This window comes from Crocuta crocuta, unplaced genomic scaffold (assembly GCF_008692635.1).
Source record: "Crocuta crocuta isolate KB4526 unplaced genomic scaffold, BGI_CrCroc_1.0 scaffold165, whole genome shotgun sequence".
Classification (NCBI taxonomy): domain Eukaryota; kingdom Metazoa; phylum Chordata; class Mammalia; order Carnivora; family Hyaenidae; genus Crocuta; species Crocuta crocuta.
The window spans coordinates 4,097,125-4,124,809 of record NW_027530502.1 but is presented as its reverse complement, the minus strand read 5'-3'; the positions used below and the strand labels follow the sequence as shown (position 1 = coordinate 4,124,809).

Genomic DNA, 27,685 nt, shown 5'->3' with positions numbered 1-27,685 from the left:
ACTTTATCTGTTATCAGATAAAACATTGGTAAACAAATTGTAACTATCTTTTCAAAGGAAGGTTTGAGAGTCAGCAACTTAGAAGAAAATCAACAAATACATAGTAGACAAATTTGGTTTGATCAAAAACAAATACATATGTATTTATAAAATTTTAGGTTTAAAGAGATCATTGAGTAATTGAATAATTTTCTTTTTAACTCAAAAATATATTCCCTCATTTTTTTTCCTCTATAGAATATGGGTTTTGCCACAAGAGGATGGTTCTATCTACCACTGGGCTGCATGATGCTGATCAATGTGATTAATGCTGATTTTGAATTTCAAAAGGGGGTGCTTGCCAGCATCAGTCCAGGCATCATAGAAGACATTGATTTCCAGTGCTGGAATGCTTGCTCTTTGACGTTGATAGATCTAAAAGAACTCAAGATACAACATAATGTGGATGCTTTCTGGAATTTCATGTTGTTCTTGCAAAAATCCCAGCGGCCTAGACATTATAATGTCTTCTTAAGCATAGCTCAGGATTTCTGGGACATGTATATAGACTGCTTGCTCTCACGATCTCATGGAATGGGCAGAAGACAGGTGATGCCTCCCAAGTATAATTTTCCACAGAAGATAACAGGAGGTAATTTAAATGTATACTTAAAAGAACAGAAGTTTAGTTTTCATTATTTTTTAAAGTTTTTATTTACTTATTGGGAGAGAGAGAGATAGAGAGAGAGAGAGGAGGAGACAGAGGGAGGGAGAGAGAATCCTAAGCATAGGGCTCAAACTCACCTACCATATCATGATCTGAGCCAAAGTCGGACCCTTAACTGACCGAGCCACCCAGGTGCCCCTAGCTGTTAGGTTTTCTTAAAAATTCAATATTTAATCCTCTTTGCCAATGAGCTAGCAAGTTTGCCTTATTGTTTCCCTAATGATTGACTTTGATTTTCACTTTTACTGATTTTAGAAACTGCAGGAGCTCTGATGTACAGGTACATGATGTAAATAAGCTTTCATAAGAAAGCTATTTAACATTATGGTTATTCATTTTTAACAAATGGTTATTCATATTACATTTATTGAGGAAATTTTAAAGATAGGATATATATTTGGCTTTTTAAATTAATTATTTCTATAGGGTTATTTAAAAGGATGAAATCTTAAGAATTGTATTATAGTGAGTATTAATTTCTCCTCTCTAATATTATAGGACTGGATTTTACAAAACATGAGTTTTACATATGAGAGAGAGAGAACATGGAAAATACCTCAAGCAAAGTGACATCAACCTGAAGGTTTAATTCTGTCAGTATTTCTGAAGTCAAATATTTCCTATAGTATTTATCAAAATTGTTATTTCTAAATCTTTAATATTTATCAAAGTTGTATTTTTGTTGGTGTGTAAATGCTTTATGGCTATTGAATTAGCATTTCCATTTTTCAGGCAATTTGTCAATTTTTTTATTTGGAAGGCATCTCTGTAAAGCATCTTTAAAGAAAACATTTAAAATGCAAATGCAATATATTTTTTAAATACAATAGTTGATGAAGTAATGCTGTAACTAATTTTTTAAAGTATCTTATACATAATATTGACTTTAAACTGTGCCAAAATGAATGCCAGTATTGTCCTAAAAAGTAATGTTTAATTTTGATGTCGTGTACTGCATGGCTTCTGAAATGTGCATTTCATTACCAAATCATCCTATATATTAAAGTGTTTTTCTATGCATTAAGGACTAAAATTTTTCTATGTTCTCACTTTTATTGACTTCATTTTTTAAAAAAAAGAATAACAAACAGAAAGGTAGTAAGAAACTTCATTTAGTAAAGTGAAGTTTGATAGAATTTTTGTCTTTAGGTACTAGCTCAGGTTTTTCTTTTTTAATGTATTCCTATATACATCTCACATCTTATTCCAAACAGGATATGAAACTTTAAAAATATATACCAAACAATAGGATAACATGAAGTAGATGAGGAAATTGAGATGACGGGAAATGAAGACAGAAAACTAATAATAGGTAGTTGTAGTTTAGTTTAATACTTTTAAACTAAAAAAAAGAAGTTTGATAGAATTTTTGTCTTTAGGTACTAGCTCAGGTTTTTCTTTTTTAATGTATTCCTATATACATCTCATACTTTTAAATGCATGTTATAAAAGCCTATACATTTGATAAAAGGGTACCTATAGATTTGGTCTGAGTTTCCTACTTCAAAAGGTGAAGAAGGACTTACGAGCAGTTTCAAGATCACACTTAAAAAAAATTTTTTTTAATGTTTATTCATTTTGAGGGAGAGAGAGCAAGCGGGGGAGGGGCAGAGAGAGAGAGAGAATCCCAAGCAGGCTCCACACTGTCAGCACAGAGCCCTACGTGGGTCTCAACTCAGAAACTGAGATCAGGACCTGAGCTGACCTCAAAAATGGGATGCTTAACTGACTGAGCCACACAGGCACCCCCACTCTGTTGATAAGAAAAACCAAAACATGTTTAGGAGAAGCCCAGACTGTGCTAAGACTAAGACCCAATAAAGATCACAGGTTTTCATAATGGCTACCATGGGATACAGCACTGTGTTTTCAAGTATCCTGACAATGACAGATTCTCTTCAATGCAAGCTGTTGTCAGCACAACCAAACTTAATATAAATGTTTTAAAAGCAAAAATAATATTGAACAAATGTGCAAATTGTCTGATGGTTTGACTTGATCCAAGAATAAACATTAAAGGGTGGAGTAGGGGCTGACATTCTTTGAGTTATGGATCTCTTTGTAATTATGATGAAACTATAGACACTTTATTAGGAGTTTTATGTACACGGTGTCATAATTTTGTGTGTGATTTTTGGAGGAGGAGTCCATGAACCTCAGGTTAAGAATCTCCAATATTAAAGAATAAATGGATTGCATGGCTTTCAAGTATTATTTTACAACTATTATTTCATATAACTGAACTTTGTATAATGAGTTTGTAGATAATATAAGGTTGTAAGTCTAATAAATTGCTACAATGAAAATATTTTATCTTGCCGATTAAGGACAGATTCCTAAGGTCATAAAATCAACTGGTTGGAGTGTATGTCTTATGGTCTCTTATTCAGATGACCAGAAAGATACATAAAAAGTTGCCTAATTCATTTCCTGCAGGTGGAGGCAGAGGGTCTTGACTTTCCTTTTATAACCTGTGGATAAATGATTGACGCTCAAAAATTCAATGCCATAAAGCAAAACCAGATGATTTTAGCCTAAAAACTGTTCAACTAGTTGTGATAAAAAATTTTATTGGAACAATGATTAACTTTTTAGTGTTAATAAAATTAATTGTTAGCCATCCAAAATAGATTACTTGAAAATGGCTTCCTATTTCAACTAATTGAATTTACAGGCTACATTGGATTATTAAAAATAGTAAAAAGGACATTTGCCAAAATGGGCATTCTGGTTTTAGAGCAGTTCATTTTGTCTTTTTGCTCGTTCTTAGATATCACATTCTATTAAAAATCCCCTCCCCACCCAGCAGTTTTTGGCATGAATCATGCCATTTTCATATAGAAAGATACATTTTTTTTCATTGTTCATTCATTCAACAAAAAATCATTGAGCTTGTAGGTATACTGCTGAATAATCCTTGACTCATAGAGCTGCCATTGCAGTGGGACAGAGGTACAGTAGGAACTAATACACTAATTCAAAAGCAATTTTATGATCTCAAAATGTAAAACAAGAGAAATGATGGTCAAATATGATTGAGTGGGGAGCAATATGTATTTCTCTTTTGCCTTATTCAAAATCATCTGACTAGATCAATCAAAAGATCATTCTTTTTTTTTTAACTCTAAATAAACTTTTTAGTTTAGAATAATTTTAAGTTTGCAGAAAAGTTGCAAGGATAATGCAGAGATCTTGTATACTCCTCACCTATTCTTTCCTATTGTTAAGTTCTTACATTAGTATGGTATATTTGTCATAACTAATGATCCATTACTGATACATTATTAACCAAACTTCATGTTTTACTTGGATTTCACTAGTTTTTCCCTGATACCCTTTTTCTGTTCCAGGATCCCATCCAGGACTCCATAATGTATTGAGGTATCACATCTCCTTAGGCTCTAAGAAGGTGTTTTCAGTGACCTTGACAGTTTTGAGTGCTGGTAAGGTATGTTGCAGAATATCCAATTTGGGTTTGCTTGATTTTTTTCCTCATGGTTAGAGTGGGTTTATAGGTTTTTTGGAAGAAGACGACAGAAGTAAAGTTCTGTTCTCAATGCTTCAGATCAAGGGCATATACTGTCAACTTGAGTTAACACCAATGATGTTTAACCTTGGCTAACGTAGTGTATCCCAGGTTTTTCTGCTATCATATTACTTTCTCTTCTCTTTCTAAACCGTTCTTTGGAAGTAAGTCAGTAAGCATAACCCACATGTAAGAGAATGGGAAGTTATGTTCCACATACTGAAGAAGGAAATAACTACATAAATTATTTGGAGATAATTTATATGGGAGATTTGTCTGCCCTCATTCCCTCCCTCCTCCTTCCTCTTCCTTCATTCCTTTTCTTTCATCATTTATCATATCATTCATCATATCAGTAGGGATTTAATGGGCATTTATTTATATTTTGGGTTATAATCCAGTACTACATTACTTATTTTTTGCTGAAATTGTTCCAGCTTTGGTCACTGGGAGCTCTATAGGGTGCTCCAGACTCATCTTGTATATTTCTGCCCCATCCCTAGAACCAGCCATTTCTCCAAGGAGCCCTGATTTTATTGGATAATATTATTAGAAATCAAGATTTGGGCACTAGGTGTATCTATAGAATTTTGACCTGATAATACCAGGCCAATTCCTGACTGTCAGGGGCTGCTTTTCTCTTCCTCAGAAAGCATCCTTGACTGTGATTATATTAAACTTGACTTATATTAAACTCAATATAAGCAATTATGAAATGTAACTGCTAATGAAACTAATGTAAGCTTAAGCTTTGTTGGCAGAAAGTGTGTAAAAATGAGGAAGACTAGTTTCATTATAACCTCCATGGGTCCTAACTACACCTGGAAATCTTTGTTCAGTTTGTCTGGTCACAGTTTAGAGGAACATTAATAAATGGTGGCACTTCAGAAGGGGCTGGCCAGATTCATAAATTCTGGAAAGATTAAATAAGAACTGTAACAGCAGGGGTGCCTAGGTGGCTCAGTCAGTTATGCATGCAACTTTGGCTCAGGGTCATGAGCCAAATGACCCATGAAAATGGTTCATGGGTTCAAACCCCATGTCAGCCTCCATGCTGACAGCTTGGAGCAGCACAGAGCAGCTTAGAGCCTAAAGCCTACTTTGGATTCTGTGTGTCCCTCTCTCTCTCTGCCCACTCTCTCTCTCTCTCCAAAAATAAATAGACATTAAAAAAAAAAGGAATGATAGCAGAAAATAGATATTTGACCTGAAAAGACTTAGGCTGAACACAATAGTTTTTTCCTGTGATATGAAATATATCTTGTGCTCCAGAAGGCAGAGAATGAGATGAATAAGTTATTCACCTAATTATTCACTGGTTTTCATCCAATATAAGCAACATCTGGCTAAGAGTTTATGGTAGGGGCTCCCTCATGTGGTAAAAACCTCATTATTGAAGCATGTTGAACCATTTCATCTGTATTCACTAAACTCCATTTTTATTCTTTTGACTCTCTTTTCATTTAGTTTATTAGCAAAAGTTTCAGTCTGAGAGCTTAAAATTTTGTCTCATCTGACTCATGGAAGGAAATATATTGTCTGCCTTTCAGTCAGGCTGGATGGACTGGGTGGGAGCACAGGATGTGAGAAGACACAGAGACCTAGTGTAGTTAGTGACATTGTCAGATCGATTCACTTGCTCACTACAAAGGTGGCAGGAATTGTAATATGCAAAGACAGTGCACATCTGTCTACCAAGATTAAGTGTCTGTATTAAGCAACACTATCCTCCATCCATCTACATTTATTTAGCTGTTAAATGGCTATTAGGGAACAACCTGTCCTGTTTTACCTTTTCTCCTCCCGATGGGTAGGATCTACACAGCAGAGGGGAAAGGTCCACAGATACCACAGATTATTTTGATTGTAGTCAGTCCTAATCAGTTTGGAGATATCACATTATACTAGATACAAAAAAATATATTGAACCAAGTAATATCAATTCTATGTCTACACACTGTTAATAAAATTAGTTAATGTAATAGTATTTATGTCTTAAATACTTAAAAATCATTTTGGAGAAAGTCACTGTTATGGAGTAAATACATTTGAACTACTTCAATATATCTATGTTTAGCATTACCTGTATTTTGTTATCTGAATCTTCATTTTGAGCTCAGGACTTTGCTACATTTGCAGAGCTCAAGGGAAAGGCTATCAGGGGCCTGACCATCACACTGATGTAATAAGCTATTTATTGAAGTGTTGATTTCAATGATGAATGAAAGGTGGTTTCTACCTTGTGCTTAGGGAGTTTAGCATCTGAGGAAGAAGCTTCTAGTCTACAAAATGAGGCAAAGATTTGTTGCTTTTAGCCATAAACACTTCGTTTTGATTCTGTGTGTATCTGATATTCTTGAGGTGTATCTGTTGTTTTTTTGTATGGACATCTCATCATTGTGTGTTCTTATCCATAACTTTTCTTGACCCAATAACTCCTCTTTCATGGAATCTTTGCGCTTAGGGCTTCCTGTCAAGAAGAGGAACAAGTTATGCCTTCTAATATCTTGGTGGTGGTAGTAATAAAGAAAAGGATTCAGGAGAGACAAAGCTGCATGGTAAGCTGATGCATATTATCTATTCTTGTGGGCCACAGGAGAATAGGCAGCTGGGCCAGGATGAGAAGCTGCTGGCCAATGGTACTCTGTCAACTCAGTTTAATTAGAACATGAAAAACAGTTGCCATTTCTCCCCTTATTGCAGATGGTACTACCTTCACAGATGGGGATAAAAGAAAATTCCTGGTGGAATGTGAGATGGGGTAAGAGGAGAAAGGAGGAGGAAGTGGTAGAAGGTGGGTCCAGTGGGGTAACGGAGCTCTCTCTTATTTGATAAAATGGACTTTAGGGGCACCTGGGTGGCTCAGTCGGCTAAGCATCCGACTTTGGCTTAGGTCATGATCTTGCAGTTCATGGGTTCGAGACCTGCATTGGGCTCTGTGCTGACAGCCAGCTCAGAGCCTGGAGCCTGTTTCAGATTCTATGTGTCTCTCTCTCTCTGACCCTCCCCTGCTCATGCTTTCTCCCCCCCTGCCTCACAGATATAAATAAAACATTAATTTTTTTTTTATTAAAAAGGACTCTATACATGTCTTCCCAACTTTGGATTGGGAAGTAGCATCATGTTGGTAGCTTGTAACTGGTCACAGTGGGAGTATTTACACCATGCAAATTGGCAAACAGTACAAATAAAGGCTTTTGCCACTTGAAGAACCGATTGCTACTTATTTACCAGTACGCTGCTGAGTGTGCCTATGGGCCTAGAAGCTAGACACAAGTACCAGCATATTTTCCTATTTAAGAAAACAGATTCTTGAGGAAGGGGGCAAGATGGCGGAGAAGTAAGGAGCTCCGTACTTGCACTCGCGCCCATACATCACACAGAAAAGATCTGAAGCCANAAAAAAAAAAAAAAAAAAAAAAAAAAAAAAAAAAAAAGAAAACAGATTCTTTTCTCTCCCAATCCTGGACATGAACTCAACTTTGTGGCTTCCTAGATGGAGCTGATGGGAATAGAGACAGGCTATGGAAAGCTCATAATGGCATACAGGGACACTTTGTTCTACATCCAGCAATAAAGCTACTATCTCCTATTTTTTGGCAAGATACTTCCACCATCAAAGTAGGGAAAACACTTGCCAACTCTCCTCTTCCCTTCCCCGTTAAAGAAGAAAATAGCATTAGAATTAACTTTGCATATTTATATATTAAGAATAAAACCATTTGTATTTTTTTATTGTTTAGCTCATGACTAACATTTGCTTTTTATAACAAAGATAATTTATTTTACTTTGACCAACAGATTGTTGCAAATGTTTTTTCTGTCCAGTATTTATATGTTCATATGATAACAATATCCTGATTCCCCAGTAGATCCATATATTTTGTTTTGGGTTGGCCTGCTTCTGGCTCTGGAGGTAGGCAGTACTCAGACCTGGCCAAAGTCATGGTGGATGGCTCAGGAGTGGGCATGTGGCCAATCGGGGGTCCCAGCATGCAGAAACTATTGCAGAGATTATAGAGAGACAGGCATGTATTTTTCTGTATTGGGCACCAATTTGGGAGAATATAATCCAGGAGCTGCTAGGGAACAAGATCCTTCTCAGAGCTTTAGTGCCTAGATCCAACAATGCCTACCGTCTTAATTACTTCTAGATCGATATCTACAGAGCCTGTAAAAGTTTTTATTGGCTTAAGCCAGATGGAGTAGTTCACATGCAACCAAAGGAGTTTTAACTGATACTGTATGTTTTACAATTTCAATTAAGAGAACTAGCAATCTTTCCAAAGAAATTGACGACAACTCTTCTGATGCTGTATATTGATATTTTCAATACAAATAAATTGTATGTGCTTGCTTTTATTTTTTCTTAGTATTTCCTACTAAAATATTCCAAAATATCTGTTTTATAATTATAAATAAAGTTGTTTTTAACTAAAAAATTATAAGCAGACTTCATTTCAGACAGTCTGTAGACTGTCTTATGTAGGAGCGCTCTTCTTGGGCTCATTCACAGTTTTTGCTGCTCTCACCCTTTGTAAGGCTCCTCCTCGAATAGGCAGTTTTTTAAGAGCAATGTCTGTATCAGCCAGAGGTCCTCCCAGCAATCGGGCAGGAGTGCTTTCCACTGTTACCACCCGACCGGAAGGCACCTGGAAAAGCAAAAGGTATGTATCTAACAGTTCATTTGCAAAATTTTTCAATAAGAGAGAAACTCAATCATCCTTTAGCTGACTTTGGAAAAGATACCAAATTATAGCAGTTTCCTGGGAATCCTGGAGGGCTGATCTGGTATAACCCAGTACTGGGTGAGAGTGAAGGTACCTTAGAGATAAATCTGCCTTAGCTATGGGAAATGTGACCAGTGAAACGAACAAATATGAGACAAAACCCATGGAAATACCATTCTATGGAGACTAAATTCAGTATCTACTAAGAAAAGTTATGAAGAAAAATCCTTACCGTTGTGTTAAGGCCTTTAATATCTGTCCTATGAAATATTGCATTTGGAGGATGCCCACCATGTCTAGAGGTTTCTATAGCTTTTTCCTGAAGTCTTTTTGCTTTCTGAAAATTTTTAAATTAAAAGAAAGTAGTATTAATTTCTATTAAAGCATTAACTGTTGTACTTAGAATGCAGTATATGAAGTACATTTAATTATGCCTGATTTAGACTGTTCATTACCAGTACCACTGTAACCTGCACTTACTCACTTAGGCTAAGATGGTAGTTATTAGTAAGTTATATCTTTCATACATTGCAGAAGACACCAGTCACCTAAAAACATTATTGAAATTTCCAGAGGTACCAGTCATATATGACCAAGGAATAAAGCAGGTCCTGAGGAAATCATGTTCAATTTTTAGCACATAATTTATTAAGTTACTAAATTTACCTTGGGTGATGCAAGTTTTCAAAATATTTTACATAAATTTAACTAATTCAGAACACTTAAATGCTTCAAACAGAATATTATAAATTGTATAATTTGTTGCACTTATATTAAAAAAATTGTTTAAGTTTGTTTATTTTTGAGGGAGGGAGGGAGAGAGAGAGAATGCGCACACACAAGAGCTTGGGAGAGGCAGAAAGGAAGATAATTCCCAAGCAGGCTCTGCCCTACCAGCACAGAGCCTAAGGTGGAGCTCAAACCCACAAACTGCGAGATGATGACCTAAGCCAAAATCAAGACTTAACACTTAACAACTGAGCCACCCATGCACCCCTGTTGTACTTATTGTTAAACTCAATAGTTGAAGCACTACCACAGGTGAAATTCAAGGTAAAAAAATGATCTGCATTGTTAAACAAATGAGGGTCTGATTGTCATTAATTATTCCTTAAAAGTACAGATAATTATGAGGATGTTTTATAAGTTGAGAAGAATTTTCATTGAGAAGAAGGAGACATGGTACCTCAAGAGAGCTTTTGTTCTTAACTTTGGTTTTGCTGCCTAAATGTGGTTTCACTATTTTCATGGATTAACTTAAGATTCAACAATTTCATATCTAGTGGAAGAACTGTAACATTGCATAAAAGCATATCCAAACTATTAATGGAAAAAGGAAAAGTTTATGGAAAAAGAAGTTTACATAAAACCATATTCAAAAGTATTAATGGAAAAAGGAGGTTTTGGAAATACATGCTGCTTCTCACATATCTCAAGTGAACATTCAACATCATAAACTTTTTAGATTAGTTTCTAGCTATTCCTGAAACAGCTTATCACATTTTTCCAAAGGTATTTTTATCCTCAATTCTCATTTAAGCTTTAATATGTTTCTTTTGATGGTCATGGAGGGGAAATACCTTTGGCGGAGAGGGTACACACAATTGTTTTTTCTGTCCTTCACTCTACTTCTTAAAGAAAAGACCAATGAATAAGAAGACTCAAAATGGAAAGTAGGAGCACATTTCTCCTGCTCATTGCTGGTTAACTATCATCTCCTTTATGTAAGCCAGGAAATCATCCTTGCTTCCTATTGCTAGATCAAATAAAATTCCAAGTAGCATCTTCTGTAACTACAAAAATGCATAGTTTCAGTTATCACCCTATGTTGCATGTGAGGACCTATCCATGTTGGTATTCTATAGATAGGTCAGTGGAAGGGGACTGGGTGACTCAGTTAATTAAGCGTCCAACTTCAGCTCAGGTCATGATCTCATGGTCTGTGAGTTCAAGCCCTGAGTCAGTTTCTGTGCTGACAGCTCAGAGCCTGTAGCCTGCTTCAGATTCGGTGTCTCCCTCTCTCTCTGCCCCTCCCCTACTCATGCGCTCCCCCCGCCCCTGTCTAAAATATGAACATTAAAAAAAATTTTTTTAAAAAGGTCAGAAGAGGCAAATGAATATTCCTGAAAAAGTCCATCTGAGTTGGCTATTTATTTTGGATACCACAGTATTTTAAAAATCATACCTTTAAAGTTTTAGCATTTGATGTTCTGGCCAAGAAATTTTCCCATGATTTACTAGCCAATTCTCTTTGCTTGTGTGTGGCTTGTATCTGAAATGAGAAAGATAATTAAGAATTTCAGTTTCTATGGATTTCAGTTTCTATGGAAGAATACCAGTGTTTTTTTTAAAGCCCTTACTTTGAAGGAAGACCTAGATTTTGCCAATGTAAATTGTAGAATGACTAGGAAAGAATTAGAATATTCAGAGTTCAGCAAAAGTCTTAATATGGAGGAAAAATCCTTCCTTCATCACGTGACTAAGGTTTGAACTGCTTTCCATGAAATGTAATATAAAGCTGTTATAAAAATACAAAATATAAAATAAAAACAATCATTCTCCTAAGACTGACTGCTTTAGGTGATTATCACTTGTGAAGACACATTATAATTCAGAACAAGCTAAATAAATGACCCAACAGTAAATTCACAGGAAAAAATAAAGAGATTCCTACTGCCACTGATAATAGCTTACACAAGGTTATTTCAGGAAAACTACTAATTTATGACAGTAGCAATTTAAGGCAAGCAGTTTTGTGATAGTGCCGAGTTGGTTGTGGTGATGCAGTCTAGGGAGGTAACCACTAATAAACTGCAAAGACTATAGCTCTCAACAGGCTATTTACTAAATTATAATCAGAAGACACATGCCCTTAGTTAGTATATATTATTAAATTTATGAATTATGAGAGCCTAGGAGTATTTAATTAAACAACTGCTTAAAAATAAATGGGGTCAAAGCCATGATGACAAATCAACAATAACCAACAAATCAATCGCTAGTCCACACAGCAGACAGTTCTGCCATTCGACAGAACTAATGAGGCAGCAGGACTTCCAAGCGGGCTCTCCCGCTTAAGAGAAATAAATTAAATGGCAGCATCTAAGCAATAAAACCTCTTAAAACTTTCAAGCAAACTGATGTCTAGATAGTAGAATGCACAGATGGATGCAGACAGAATTCCTACTAGACTGTAGATAACAAACATTTAATAGACTATGTGAAAGATCAGACAGTAGAAAACAATGGAAATCACCTTAAAGAGTTTTAAACATTTAATTGTAATCATAAAGGGTCACCAACCAGAAGTAGGGAATCTGTATCACCTTTGTAACTGTGGACAAGCTAAACAGCCACTAGCTATTTGTTCAAAAACTTCTGTTGCATTCAGTTTCTGAATGAACACAAAGCTTTAGGAGAATAGTTTATGTTTTCTGGGCAGGCTTTTTCTGATTAAAACCAGAGACCAGCATACCTTTGGATTTGTAGATAGAACATTCATTGTAAGTTTTATGGTACTAAAATGAGGATGCTTTATGGATATATCTATGGTTGGTATATCAATAAGGGCCCATCAGAGAGGCAGGGATGAGGGCCAACTTTCCCAGTGAGATTAAACTTACAGTCACAGAGATATGCTATCAGACACAACTTGCCAAATGTATACCCTTAAATAGACCAAATTTTGGAGCTGACATTTCAAAAAATGTATCTCAGTTGTCTAGTTTTTAAAATGTAAGCCTGTAGAAATCAAATTACAATGCCATAAACTCATACTAAATATAGTAAATGAATCTCAGGCTCTTAATGCCAGGGTTTCTTTATAAATTTCAAAAGAACACTGAAAATAACTATAAGAAAAAACTATGAAATAGTGCTAAGTGCTGAAACATTCACAAGTCAGACAAATATATCCTATAGTCAACTAGCTTATAAACTGAAATTATCTGTGCCTCAAAAGTATAGTATCTGTGACTTACTTTTGCATATACTTTTTGTTCATTTTGCACATCTTGGTGTGCTTGACTTTTGATCATTTCGCTTTGAAGAGAAGCAACCATTTTTCCAATATTTTCTGATGCTACTGTAATAGCTTCTAAAATTTTTTTATCTGTAGTGACTGGTTTTAAATTTTCTAATTTTATTTCTTCATAGATTTCATTCCATATTTCTCCAATCTGTTATAATAAAGTTTAAGTTTAAAAAGTTAAATTAAGCAAATATAAATGATATAATTTTAGGTAATCCTTTATTTGGGCGGTCGTTCCAAAATTAACACCTACTGAACCACCTTTTCCTTCTTACTACTTGGGAATAAGTGCATTGGGAATGATTTGGGGCACCAGTTACATTTGAGTATTCAGAAGTAACTTATCAAATGTGATGAGGTATTTGTGGATGAAGCTCTACTACCTTAGTCTAGTTCACTGCCATTGTCAATGCTCTCTGGTTTATAGACACACTGTTTTCATAGCTGCAGAAACTACTGCTTTAGTCTCATCCTCTGGAACTACTGATGTTTTCCTCCCCAAACCCCTGTATTTAAAAAAAATGGGTTAAGGAGTACTTGGCTGGCTCAATCCATAGAGAATGTAACTCTTGATCTCAGAGTTGTGAGTTTGAGACCCACATTGCGTATGGAGCCTACTTAAAAATATAAACAAATAAAGAAAGAATATGAATTGCTTGAAAAAAAAAATAAAGCTAAGTCAGGCTGAACTTGTAGGACAGTGAGCATGGGGATTTCTAGGAATCTAGAGCCCTGCCCTCTACCCCTTACCTTCTACCTAAGACTGAATCTTAAGCTCTTAAAACTCTATAGTTTCATCATACTGACAGCTCTTATTCTAGGTTGTCTGGCAATTAATGTGCTTGAGTATGCTTACTTACAGAAAAATTTATATATCCAGGATTGGGATGACAGTGAGCTTTCTTTTCTTTTGAAAATAGGTTTATTCACTGATAACATTCAAATACATAGTACTAATATTAGTTAAAGAAAATGTACTTAAAACGATGTTGTTGATACTTCATAAGCATTTATTTGCCAATAAAGATATAACCATCAGGGTGAGCATCCTAATATCTGTTAACTGGTATTTGATCACCATATAATGATAAAATAATTTTTAATAAATGTTAATTGATGTTCATAAACAATAATTCATTTAATTATAGCTTCTAATGCTCTATAAAGAGAAGAAATATTTTAAAAATTCTGTAAAACTTTGGAATACCTCTGTCAATAACATCCATCTTCTTTTATAAACTAATAGTTAGATGAAATCATATCCTATGGAAAATAGCCAATTAATTAACTGCATGTTTCTTGAACAGTATAAGATGCAAAATGGAAAATAAAAACTATATAGCACATGGTTGACTGCTTACAGCTAGGGATATAGATCTTTGATTTACCAACTAATTTTTTTTTGGTCATATCAGAATTTAACAACAAGATTATAAGAAGGTACTCACTTTAAAATCAAGGTATCTATGTATGATACAAAGAGTGACAAAATCTTCAGCAGATAGGCCAGGTAAATTTTCAAAATCTAAACAAAGTTTATAAAGAAAGAATTACTGTAACAAAGCAAGTGATTTCAAAAAACATATATCTGTTATAAAAACTAATGCAAATTGTTATTTTTTGTTTCATCTTGATTATGGAAAAGTTAGTTTTGTGAGCTTTTGGCTTCCTCCTATAAGAAACCACTACCAGGTCATCCTTATTGAGTCATTGCTGTGTTAAGACAATGATACTGTACTTTCAGAGGCTGAAGAGTGTTTGAGTACTTTTTTCCTTAATAGGAAGCAAGGACTAGGAAAAAAAAAAAGAAAAAAGAAAGAAGCAAGGACTTTAAAAACTCAGGTGTTTCAAAATTCTTGTGTTTAATCCTAATCACCTAACCTAACCACCTTTCATCCTGCCTGGGGAGCTTTGAAAAATGCTGCTGCCTTGGTCCCATACCCAGAGATTCTGGTTGTAATTGACCAAGGGTGTAGGCTGGCCATTAGGGTAACAATGAAACATACATTTATTTATATAAAGGGACTTTGTCATCATGTCTGAAAAATGGACTCCAGAGCAAAATGAACTTGCACACTCTGTAAAACAGAGACTCTTATGAATGTGACAAGTAGCTTCTTACCTAGTTTGCCCAGCACAGAATAAATTTTTGCTCTGATATTCTCGGCAACATCCATAACTGCAATAGTCGGGCAGTTTGCAGGCAGTGGCATGATTTTTTGCTCTTCTTGGAAACTAGTAAATAGAGGTTTCTTTGTATCTAATCATTGCATATCATGAAAACACAGAAAGGTAAAAACATTAGTAAATTAACATTTGAAATTTTACCCCAGACACAGAATATATAATTATTACAAAATAGTGCATTGTATATGGTTATTGTTGTGAAAGTGTAAGTAATCAGTTATTCCCCATTCTATGGTGATTTTAAAGCTTTCGTTTTTATTATTTACATACAATATGAAAATTTCACAAAATAACTTTTTTTTAGGGGTGCCTGGGTGGCTCAGTCAGTTAGGTATCCAAATCTTGATTTTGGCTCAGGTCATGATCTCAAGGCTCATGGGTTTGAGCCTGGCATCAGATTCTGTGCTGACAGGGCGGAGCCTGCTTGGGATTCTCTCTTCCTCTCTCTGCCTCTCTCCCTGTCTTCTCTCTCTTTCAAAATAAGCAAATAAACACTAAACAAATTATTTCCGGGGTACCTGGATGGCTTAGTTGGTTAAATGTCTGATTCTTGATTTCAGCTCAGGTCATGATCTCACAGTTCATGAGTTTGAGCCCCACATCAGACTCTGCAGTGGTGGTGCAGAGGCTGCTTGGGATCCTCTCTCTCCCTCTCTCTCTGCCCCTCCCCTGCTTGTGCTCTCTCTTGCTCTTAAAATATATAACTACACTTAAAAAATAAATAAAAGTGATTCATCACTTATATACAACACTCAGTGCTTCTCACAAGTGCCCTCCTTAATAGCTCCCTCCATCAACTCTCAGTTTGTTCTCTATCATTGAGTCTCTTGTGGTTTGTTTCCCTCTCTTCTCTTCTACCTCCCCTTTCCATGTGTTCATTTGTTTTATTTCTTAAATTCCACATATGGGGAAATGATATAGTATTTGTCTAGTAGGAAGTTGCTGCGGCCAAGGTCAAAGAGCTTGCTACCTATGTTCTCTAGGATTTTTATGGTTTTCTGTCTCACATTTAGGTTTTACATCCATTTTATTTTTGTGTATAGTTTAAGAAAGAGATACAGTTTCATTCTTGAATGTCATAAAAGTCAGAATAATGGTTCCTTTAGGGAGGAATGTAGGGGTTGTAGTTGGAAACGGGCTATGAGTAGGGTCTTTTGGGGGTGTATACAATAGATCATTTCATTTTGTTTTTCCTTTAAAAATCATTCCTATTGTAGTTCAACTTACATGGAATAAAATTACTGTAACATTATATTACATATACATATGCAAGGTATAATGTAAACTGTATTTTAGTCACATAGATGTTGACTTTATGATAATTCATTAAACTTCTTTTGTAAAAAAAAAAACCCTGCATGAATATGAATCAGATAACTCAAAGGAGCTTCTTTAGGACATGGTGTTAGGTTTTGTTTTGTTTTGTTTTGAATTAAACAATATAATCAAATACCACTTCCTGAAAATATCTATAAGAATATGAATTTTCTGATAATATTTTTAATTTTCTTCCACTCATTCAGAATTTATGATAGCAAGTTCTCCAAACTCTTGTGAAAAGAACCTTAATCAAAGGGGGAAGTCCCTAATATCTTTTAAACATCTCTTTCTAAAAATATGGGTGAAAGATAATTAAGTCCTAGGGATGTAATTAGTAGTGTGGTGACTATAGGTAACAATATTTTATTGTATATTTGAAAGTTGCTGAGAGTAGTTCTTAGAAGTTCCATCACAAGAAAAAATTTTAACTGTGTAGTGATGGGTATTAACTAAACTTATTGTGGTAATCATTTTTTAATGTATAAAAAAAGAATGCAGTATAAAATTCAATTATATCTCAAAAATATGCATCTAACTGCTATTACTAACAGTTATAAATACACTTACCAATGATCATCCCATGTTTATCACGTTTTACTCCTAGTTCTTTTTCTTCCTTTCTCCATAATTTAATTAAAAGACTAGCAGCTGTCTGGTCCTTCTTCCCTCGCCAAGCATTAACATGAGCCGTAGTTTTGGGATTATCACAAAATTCAACCATTATTCCAAGTATTAGATTACAAAATTTTTTTTGGTTCAGCTTTTGCAAGGAAACAGAAAAAAAAGATTGCAATAAATTTTAAGAATTATTACTTTCAAAAAAAAAACAACAAACACTTGTATTGATCAGTAACTTTTTTTTTTAATTTTTAATGTTTATTTATTTTTGAGAGAGAAAGTGTGAGCAGGGAAAGGACAGAGAGAGAACAAGACAAGAATCTGAAGAAGGCTCCAGGCTCTGAGCAGTCAGCACAGAGCCTGACATGGGGCTCAAACTCACAAACCGTGAGATCATGGCCTGAGCTGAAGTTGGCCACTTAACCGAATGAGCCACCTAGGCACCCCATGACTTTCTTCTAAATGAGTGCCTCATAAAATTCGACTTAAGTATGATTTGGGACAATCTCCTGTTAAAAACTGTGTTCAAACATTAAGAATTAGAAAGGATAAAAAGAAAAAGATTCAATATAATTCTGAGGTAGTCATGAATATATGTCATGATCAACATGTAATGATTTGGTTCAGTCAGAAAAAGAAAGATCGTAAAAATAAGTGAAGATGTTCATTTTAGGTAGAGAGTGTCAACAGTACTGTACATAGTTCACTGTAATTATAAGATCTTTTCAATTTACATCATTTATAAAGGTTGTAAAGACTCATATTAACTATAACCTCATTGTGATTAAGAAAATAACTGATGGTAACTGCAAGCGACAGTCATATATGAAAATAAATCCAAATGAAATGTAAATTTGTATTTTGAAAATTGGCATCCAAAACAGTATTTAAGAAAAATTACCAAGCATATTTCCTTTGTTTTGCTACTAGTTTTCAGCAAACCAAAATTTAGGTGTAGAAAAGTCCATCCAGAGAAATAGCCTCCTCCACACAATAATTTGTGTCTATTTTTTTGTTGATTAACTCACAGTATACCGCTAATAGAATATAGCAAAGGAAACATGTAACCTGCTGTTTGAACTGCAAACATTATCAGTTTCCTCTTTTATAAAATGAAAGATAATAACATTACCTGCTTTAAAGACTTATTATGATGAGTTATACAAGACTGCTTGGCATATAGAAAGCTCTAAATAATATTTAACATAATTAGCAATTATCATTGCATAATAAATAAATATTTTAGCAGATTGTATTAAGCATAACCCTAAATTAATTGAGTTTTTTATTCCTATACTTCACTTTCAGGAAAAAGGGGCAAATGTCAAGGGTTGGAGTTGACCTAAAAATTTCATTAAAGAATATTTGTAATTTGTAATTAACTTGATTGGTTCAGTCCACATTAAGTACAAGCTAATAATTATACTCATAATAATAGTAAACACTTACATGATAAAACTATGTCAGGAACTATTACAAATAAGTGCATGCGTGCATGTGTGTCTGTATACACACACATGTGCACACGCATACATTATCACTAATATAATTCCTCCCAACAGTGCATGGGGTAGATACTGTTGTTATCTCTTTTACAAATGAAGAAACATATTACAGAGATGTTAAATACTTGTCCAAGTTACACAGCTAAGAACTACTGGAGGGCTCAGTCAGACTGACTGCAGCCTATGCTCATAACCATTGGCTTCTCCTAGCAGTCTTCTTCATGCCTTTCCATCAGAGAAACCCTAGTGGTGAAGGAGAGTGAACACAACTGAGAAATGTCTTTCAAGTCTTTTATATAATCTTAAATACTCATATAGAATTTATTATTTTTTTAATATTTTTTAAAAAGAGTCATAGAGACAGAGAGAGAGAGAGAGAGAGAGAACACACAAGAGGGGAAGGGCAGAGAGTGGGAGACACAGAATCCAAAGTGGACCCAGGTTCCCAGCTGTCAGCACAGAGCCTGATGCAGGGCTTGAACTCAGGAACCGCGAGATCATGACCTGAGCCAAAGGTGGAGGCTTAACCAAGTGAGTCAGCCAGGTGCTCCTATTATATTATTAATATAGCTCCCTACTTCTAGGGATAACAAGTAATAACAAGATTCTAGGAAGATATGGCAAATTAATTCTGTGACTTTGAGAATGTCCTGACACATCACTATGCGCCTCTGGGCATCCTTGACTCTTATCAGAGAAACATGGTGAGCTATACATCATTTTGTACAGCCAAACATGTATCCTTCCATATTATGTCCCATATCTCTGAATTTTCCAAAGGTTTCTGGTCATGATTCATTCCTATTTATCAAAGTTTATCATTTTTTAAATGTTTTTTCTTTATTTCTGAGGGAGACAGCATGAGCAGGGGAGGGTCAGAGAGAGAGGGAGATACAGAATCTGAAAGAGACTTAAGGCTCTGAGCTGGCAGTCAGCACAGAGCCCGACGCGGGGCTCGAACCCACGAACTGCGAGATCATGACCTAAGCGAAAGTCGGATGCTTAACTGACTGAGCCACCCAGGTGTCCCTAAAGTTTATCATTATTATTTATGTCTTAAATGTAATGTTTTATATCTAATGAGTTTGTTCTATCTATAATGCCAACTAATTTTCTTTCAGAGAGATGAACACAAATAACTGTAGAACATTTGCTATATCCAAGTAAGTTTATTATTCTTTTAATAAAATCATGAATGGTGGCAATCACAGGCAGGGACAGATTATCTCTCAAAGTTTTATTGAAACCAAAATAACTCTTCCTCCCATATCATCTTGACTATGGGCTTACAGAGAATTCAAGCCAGTAGGGAACGACTATGAGGATAATTGAGGATCTTTGCCATTCTTCATTGGTGTTACATGGCAACTATATTTCCTGGCAGCCTTAATATACTCATTACTGCTCATTCTGTAAAATGGTTTATGACACACTAATTCCTCACATAACCTACAAACTATCCACAGTTCTTCAAAAAATACTGATCCTTTGTCTAAGGTAGCTCTTAACTTTTAATACTAAGAGAAGAAGCTAGAAGTTATCAATAATGATTATAGGTTTTGATATTATCTAATACATCACAAACTATTTCCTTAAAGGTTGATGGAGAAAAAAAATCCATAAAATCCCATAAAACAAATTATCTGCTGTTATGTGTTTGGGAGTTATGACCTAAGTAAACTGCTTTCTTCAGAGGAGGGACTTTCAGAGCTTTTACTATACCAATGCAATTTATGATCTCCAGGTAAGATTTTGTTTAATTTTTTTTTTAATTTTTGAGAGAGTGATAGAGTGAGCACAAATGTGGGAAGGACAGAGAGAGGGAGACACAGAATCTGAAGCAGGTTCCAGGGTCCTGGCTGTCAGCTCAGAGCCCGATGCTAGGCTTGAACCCACATACTGTGAGATCATGACCTGAGTCAAAGTCAAACACTTAACAGGCACCCCAAAATTGTTTAAAATAAACATTTAAATGTGATTTGGGGACACATTTAATTACAGAATAGTGTTTTGTGGCATTTAACTTTGGAAAGCTTTAATACAGACATTTATTAATATTATTTTACAATTGTTAATAATCACACTTACTGCCAGTAAATCCAAAAGGAGAAAAATGCCTTCCTTTTCAAGAAAGTAATCTTCTGAGGGATAACATCCCAAAATACAGCACCTTAAATAAAACGGAAGTTATTCCTTTAACAAGGATTCTACTGTCTATATACTGTTGTCCACTTCCATATTTTTGACTATTTTAGATGCCTCATTTAAGAGAAATCATGTATAAGAGTTTTCTGTGACTGCCTTATTTCACTTAGCGTAGTGTCTTCCAGGTCCATTCATGTTGTTATAAATAGTAGGATTTTCTTTTTTTCAGGCTGAGTAATATTCTGTTTTGAGTATATACACTGTATTTTCTTATCCATTCATCTATTGATGGGACATTTGGGTTGTTTTCATATCCTGGTTATTGTGAATAGTGCTGCAATGAACATGGGAGTACAGCTATTTCTTCAAGGTCCTGATTTCATTTCTCTTGGATATACACCTAGAAGAGGGATTACTGAATCACATGGTAGTTCTATTTTTAATTTTTTGAGGAACCTCATACTGTTTTCCATAGTGGCTGCACCACTTGCATTCCCAACATCAAGAGAGTCTCTTTTCTCCATCTTCTTGCCAAAATTTCTATATCTATATATCTTTCCATCTTTTTTTTTTTTTTGGATAATAACCATCCTAGCAGGTATAAGTTGATATCTCATGTGGTTTTGATTTGCATTTTTCGATTGATTAGTGGTTCCATATGAATTTGAGGATTGTGTTTTCTGTTTCTGTAAAAAATATCTTTATTTAATAGGGATTATATAAAGCTATACATCACTTTGGCTAGTCTGGCATTTAAACAATATTAATTATTCCAATCCATAAACACAAGAAGTCCTTCCATTTATTTGTATCTGCTTTAATTTCTATCATCAGTGCTTTACAGTTTTCAGTGTATAAGTCTTTCACTTCCTTGGTTATGTTTTTTTCCAAGTACTTTATTCTTTTTGGTGCTATTGCAAGTGTGATTGTTTCCTTAATTTTCTATTTGCATAGTTCATTATTGGTGTAAAGAAATGCAACTGATTTTTGTAGGTGATTTTGTATCTTGCAACTTTATAAGCTCATGTCATCTGCAATCAGATAATTTTACTTTTCTGAGGTATATGCCTTTTATTTATTTTTCTTGTCTAATTACTCTGGCTAGGACTTACAGCACTGAGTAGAAATGGTGAGAGTGGGTATCTTTGCCTGGTTACAGATCTTAGAGGAAAAGTTTTTAGCTTTCCACCATTGAGTATAATGTTAGATGTGGGCTCTTCATCTATGGCCTTCATTGTGTTAAGACAAGTTCCTTCTCTACCTAATTTGTTAAGATATTTTTTCATGAAAAGATGTTGAATTTTGTCACATGCTTTTTCTCTGGAACTACTGAGATGATTGTGATTTTTGTCCTTTGTTGTGTTAATGTGGTATATCACAGTGATTGGTTGGCTTGTATTGAGCAATTCTTGCATGCCAGGGATAAATCCCACTAGGTCATGGTATATGATCTTTTTAATTTGTTGAATTTGGTTTGCTAATATTTTCTACAGGATTTTTGCTTCCATGTTCCTCAAGAATATTGCTCTATAGTTTTTCTTTTCTTATGGTATCTTTGTGTGACTTTGGTATCATAGTGATAGTGGCCTCATAAAATGATTTTGGAAGTGTTCGCTTTTCTGTATTTTGGAAGAATTTAAGAAGGATTGTATTAATTCTTTAAATGTTCGGTAAATTTCACCTGTAAAGCTGTTGGGTCCTGGGCTGTTTTTGTTGGAAGGTTTGTTTTTTAGAGAGGGAGACAGAGCAGGAGTTGGGGAGAGGGAGATAGGGAAAGAGGGAGAGAAGGAGGGAGAAGGAGGAATGGAGGGAGGGAGGGAACATGGGAGGGAGAGGGGGGGACAGAGAGAGAGAGAGAGAAAATGAGAATCTTGAATAGGCTCTACGACAGAGCACAGAGCCCTACGAGGGGCTCAGTCTTACTAGTGTGAGTTCATAACCTGAGGCAAAATTAGGAGTCAGACACTTCACTGACTTAGCCACCCAGGTGTTCCAGGAGGTTTTTGATCGCTGATTTGATCTCCTTATTGTTATTGGTCTTTTCCAGCTTTCTAATTCTTCTTGATTCAGTCTTGGAAGGTTGTACATTTCTAGGAAGTTATCTGTTTCTTCTATGTTGTCCGATTTATTGGCATAGAGTTGTTCATAATAATCCCTTATCATTTTTTTTATTTCTGTGGCATCTGTTGTGATATGTTCTGTTTCATTTACTTCATTTATCTTGAGATGTCTCCCTTCTTTATCTTTGTCTTGTTAGTGGTTTGCAGACTTCGGTATTTTTTCAAAACAAACCAGCTCTTATTTTTGTTGATTGCTTCCCAAACCCTCATTTATTTCTGTTCTATTCTTTATTATTTTCTTTATTCTGCTAACCTTGGGCTTAGTTTGTACTTCATTCACTAGTTCCTTTAGGTATAAAGTTATATCGTTTGAATCATTCTTTTCTATCTAGGTATTTATCCCCATAAACTTTCCTATTAGTACTGCTGTTGCTGTATCATATAAGTTTTGGTATCCTGTGCTTTCATTTTAGTTTGTATTGAGAAATTTCTAATTTTCCTTTGCTTTTTGTCTTTGACCCAGTGGTAGTTCAAGAGTATGTTAATTCCTATGCATTTGTGAGTTTTCCTAATTTCCATTTGTTATTGATTTCTAGTTTTATTCCATTGTGGTCAGAAAAGGTATTTGGAATGATTTAAGTTTTCTTAAATTTGTTAAGACTTGTTTGTGACCTTGCATGCAGAACAAGCCCCCCATCCTGTGGTTATCTAAGTGCTCTCCAAAAACTACCTCATTAACATAAATTCAGATGTAGTTGAAAGGGACCTGTTATGATTAACAAAAGACACAGCCTTCAGAGTTAATACTCTGGAGCTATTACAGGAACTGAGAATAAAAGACGAAATATTGTAACAAAAGATGTTCTTTCTCATTGCCTCTGGTGATTAGGAAATGACAAGAGTTTTAGGAGCTCTGTACTAGGAATGGACCATATATTTCTTAATATAAATCACAGTAACACAGAACTTAAAAAGAATGTGTCTGCTATTGAGTGGAATATTTTGCATGTGTGTTAGGTCCATTTAGGTCTCTATTATATTAGATATATAGTCAGTTCCCCCCAACCCCCGAGATATGTTGCAGTGGACTGTCATGAATCCCACCCAAACAGAACAAAAGAAATGTGTTGTGTTAAATGATATTTGAAACTCAAGTAATTTTCTCCAAGATAAAATTTCATAAATTAATGTAAAGAAAAGCATTATTTATATATTTATTTCTTTTTAGGAATGCTAAAATGTTTGCAGAAAAATATTGGTTAGGAGATACTTAATCAGTTGGTTTTTGACTCTTTAAAGAAGAAATGAGTGAGGAATTCAACTCTTGAAGTATCAGAATACTGTATGAGTAAGAGTAGATAGATGCTTGTGTTTTTCCAGACCAGGCCAAAATGGTATGGATTCAAATCACAAAAGCAAGGATTTAAGTTTAGATGAAAACTTGTATTCTAACTGAGTTACAGAAAAGATTGCTTTCTGAATGACGCAGTGTCATTTCTGGACAATTGAAAAGAAAAAGCCAAAAAGTCAAAAAAAAAAAAAAAAAGGCATCGAAAGAGTTACTTTTCCTGTGTGGTTCTAAGGGAAGAAATTTTTTTTATCAATTTAGCAAACTTTTATTCAAGTTTAAATTGTGGTACAAAAATACATTTCAACTGCTGTAAGTCCAACACCATGAAGAAAGAAATTATTGCACCAAAATTTTCCCTCCTCTATCATACACACTAGGATTAACTGCAATTATTATTCAATCTATAGTTTTAAATTTTCTAAGTTTTTATTCCATACAAATTTGTGCAATTTTAAAAAATTAGATAGAAATCTTAAATCTATTAGGAAAAAACATCAGACCTCAAGCCAACAAATGTCAAGAGGTAATTTTCTTGTATTATACTTCTAATTTGGTTACAGTAATACTCACCAAATGCTGTCCAGTGTACTAAAAAGAAGTACATTATAGCCTAATCCACTCTGAAATTTCACAGGGTCAGTTTTCATTACATGAAGAATTATATCCACTCCTTCTGTTCCAAAAATTTCCTAAGAGATTTATTTAAAATTATTTTTTGAAATAATCTTATCCTTTCCTGTTTCATCCTGTCCCCTATAACATTTTCTACCAGAAAAATAAAACAACACTATTACTTTAATACAAATTTTTTTTAGTTTGTACTCACTCTCAGGAGTTTAAGACAAATTATTATAAAGCTAGTCATTTTAAGAGAGGACATCAATATGCTAGTTTAATGCCCCTTTATATTTTTTGTTTTTCTCTTTCTTTAAAAAAAAACAAACCATGAGCTTGCCGCATGATTTTCTTCCACATTATAATGAATATAGTCCAATATCCTGTCAGATGAATACTAGATAACAAAAGCTGACTTAAGAGACTAAAATTCTATCATGGGAAGTTTTTTAATGCTGCCGAGCAATACACACACACACACACACACATATGTATATATACACAAACATATATAATATAGACACACACAGATATATATATATGAAACTCATATAAGGTTTTAACTACTATATATATATTAAAACCTTTAATAATTTGTATCAAGTTATCAGCAGTTAAAATTTCTCCCTTAACAATTTCCTTTATCATTGCTCTGTTGTTCAGTTCTGGTACCCAGTAAGCAAGACTATGAGCATTTTTCCAGAAGAACGCAGGCACAGGGTGGCAGAATATAAGGAAAAGTTGTATCAAAGCTCGGAGCAACGTGTGTATTTACTGTTCTTGCTGCCTTTCCCTAAAACCCCTCTATTGAAAACTTTATAATCCTTAATTTTTATCTTTTCAGTTTTATCTTTTGCTATTTAAGTTATCAATCTTGGAGACTCCGAGTTTGTTACGGAGTTAAAAAAAAAAAAAAAGATCAAACTAATCTTTAGTTCTAGTTATGAACCCAATGTTCTCTCTTCAAGTTTTTATTTAAATTCCACTTAGTTAACACAGTGTAATACTAGTTTAAGTTGTAGAATTCAGTAATTCATCACTTTCATACAACACCCAGTGTTCAACACAAGTGCCCTCCCTAATGCCCATCACCCTGAACCAAATTTAAAATCAACAAAGCATTTATAATGCTACAGCCACTTTGGAAGAACTGCTGGCTAGTTTCTAAAAAACAGACACCTACATTAATTGTACCCCTAGGTATTTAGGAGAAATCAAAGAATGATGTTCAGAAAAAGACTACTACAAAAATGTTCACTGAAGCTTTATACATAAAAGTCCCAAATGGAAACAACCTAAGTGTTTATCAATAGGAGAATGGAAAAAAATTTTTTGGCATATTCAAACAGTGAAATACTATTCAGCAATAAAAAGGAATGAACTGCTGATACCTGCAACAGTTTCAATATATTTCAGATATATGATGCTGGATGACAGAAACCAGTTATAAAACAGTAAATGCTATGTGATTCCATTCATATGAAGTAAATAAATAGGCAATACTAACTTATGGGGACAGAAATCAGAATAGTGGTTACCTAGAGGCAAGTGGGGGGATGGCTACTAAGAGGCATGAAGGATTTTATAGGGATGGGGCACCTAGGTGGCTTAGTCATTTAAAGCACCGACTCTTGATTTTGGCTCAGGTAATGATCTCACAGTTGTGGGATCAAGCCCCACATCAGGCTCTGTGCCGAGTATGAAACCTGCTTGGAATTCTCTCCCCCTCCCTCTGTACTTCCCCTGGTAGTGTTTTCTCTCTCTCCCAGAGGACCAGAGATCTCACAAACATGAAACCTACAGAGAACACAATGACACTAAATCCATATCTTTCAATAATAACTCTAAATATAAATGGACTAAATGCTCCAATCAAAAGATATAGGCTATTAAATGGGTAAAACAAACAAATAAACAAACAAGATCCATCTATATGCTGCCTAAAAGAGATTCATTTTAGACCTGAAGACACCTGCAGATTGAAAGTGAGGGGATGGAGAACCATCTACCATAATACTGGAAGTCAAAAGAAAGCCAGAGTAGCCATACTTATATTACACTAGACTTTAAAACAAAAGCTGTAACGAGAGACGAAGAAGGGTGTTATATCATAATTAAGGAGTCTAGCCATAAAGAAGAGCTAAAAGTTGTAAACGTTTATGCCCCCAGTGTAGGAGTACCCAAATATATGGATCAATTAATCACAAACGTAAACTAATGTATAGATAATAATACCTAGATGATTGTAGGGAACTTTAATACTCCACTTACAGCAATGGACAGATCTAGGAAGAAAATAAAGAAACAGTGGTTCTGAATGACACACTGGATCAGATGGACTTACTCAGAAGTTTTCATCCAGAAGCAGCAGAATACATTCATCTCTAGTGCACATGGAACATTCTCCAAAATAGATCACATACTGTGTCACAAAACAGCTCACAAAAAATATGAAAGGACTGAGATCATACCATGTATATTTTCAGATCACAACACTATGAAACTTGAAATCAACCACAAGGAAAAATTTGGAAAGCCCCCAAATACATGGAGGTTAAGGAACATCCTAATAAAGAATGAATGGGTCAACCAAGAAATTAAAGAAGAAATTAAAAAATATATAGAACCAAATAAAATGAAAACACAATGGTCCAAACCCTTTGGGATGCAGCAAAAGCAGTCCTAAGAGGAAAATACATTGCAATTTGGGCCTATCTCAAGAATCAAGAAAGGTCCCAAATACAAAAAGTAACCTCACACCTAAAGGAACTAGAAAGGGAGCAGCAAAGAAAGCCCAAAGCCAGCAGAATAACAGAAATAATAAAGATTAGAGCAGAAATAAACATAGAATCCAAAAAGAAAAAAAAAGTGAAAGAGATCAATGAATCTAAT

The 27,685-nt window shown here is 34.7% G+C and overlaps 2 protein-coding genes across 2 annotated transcripts in view; one reads left to right on the top strand and one right to left on the bottom strand.

Moving 5' to 3' along the window:
* The first annotated feature begins 240 nt into the window (after window positions 1-240).
* On the top strand, window positions 241-8,556 carry FAM237B (family with sequence similarity 237 member B). The gene is made up of 4 exons (XM_077766840.1): window positions 241-667; window positions 4,057-4,154; window positions 6,936-7,040; window positions 8,500-8,556. The coding sequence occupies exons 1-4, from the start codon at window positions 241-243 to the stop codon at window positions 8,554-8,556; spliced, it is 687 nt and encodes a 228-aa protein (XP_077622966.1).
* CFAP69 (cilia and flagella associated protein 69) overlaps window positions 8,046-27,685 on the bottom strand; it is a 61,871-nt gene continuing 42,231 nt past the window's right edge. The window contains exons 15-23 of the mRNA XM_077766794.1: window positions 24,749-24,867; window positions 20,711-20,792; window positions 17,067-17,259; window positions 15,115-15,252; window positions 14,441-14,517; window positions 12,943-13,140; window positions 11,148-11,234; window positions 9,195-9,299; window positions 8,046-8,884 (exon numbers count right to left, since the gene is read on the bottom strand). Coding sequence (XP_077622920.1) covers window positions 8,714-8,884; window positions 9,195-9,299; window positions 11,148-11,234; window positions 12,943-13,140; window positions 14,441-14,517; window positions 15,115-15,252; window positions 17,067-17,259; window positions 20,711-20,792; window positions 24,749-24,867 — 1,170 coding nt within the window. The 3' untranslated portion in view covers window positions 8,046-8,713. The remainder of the gene's footprint in view (window positions 8,885-9,194; window positions 9,300-11,147; window positions 11,235-12,942; window positions 13,141-14,440; window positions 14,518-15,114; window positions 15,253-17,066; window positions 17,260-20,710; window positions 20,793-24,748; window positions 24,868-27,685) is intronic.

Bases quoted from the DNA above. Each gene is read 5' to 3' on its own strand.
- FAM237B (XM_077766840.1), top strand. From the start codon at position 241: ATGGGTTTTGCCACAAGAGGATGGTTCTATCTACCACTGGGCTGCATG. The intron at 668-4,056 runs GTTTTCATTATT...TTTCTGTTCCAG, and splicing joins CTTAAAAGAACAGAAGTTTA to GATCCCATCCAGGACTCCAT. The intron at 7,041-8,499 runs GTAACGGAGCTC...ATTTCAATTAAG, and splicing joins TAGAAGGTGGGTCCAGTGGG to AGAACTAGCAATCTTTCCAA.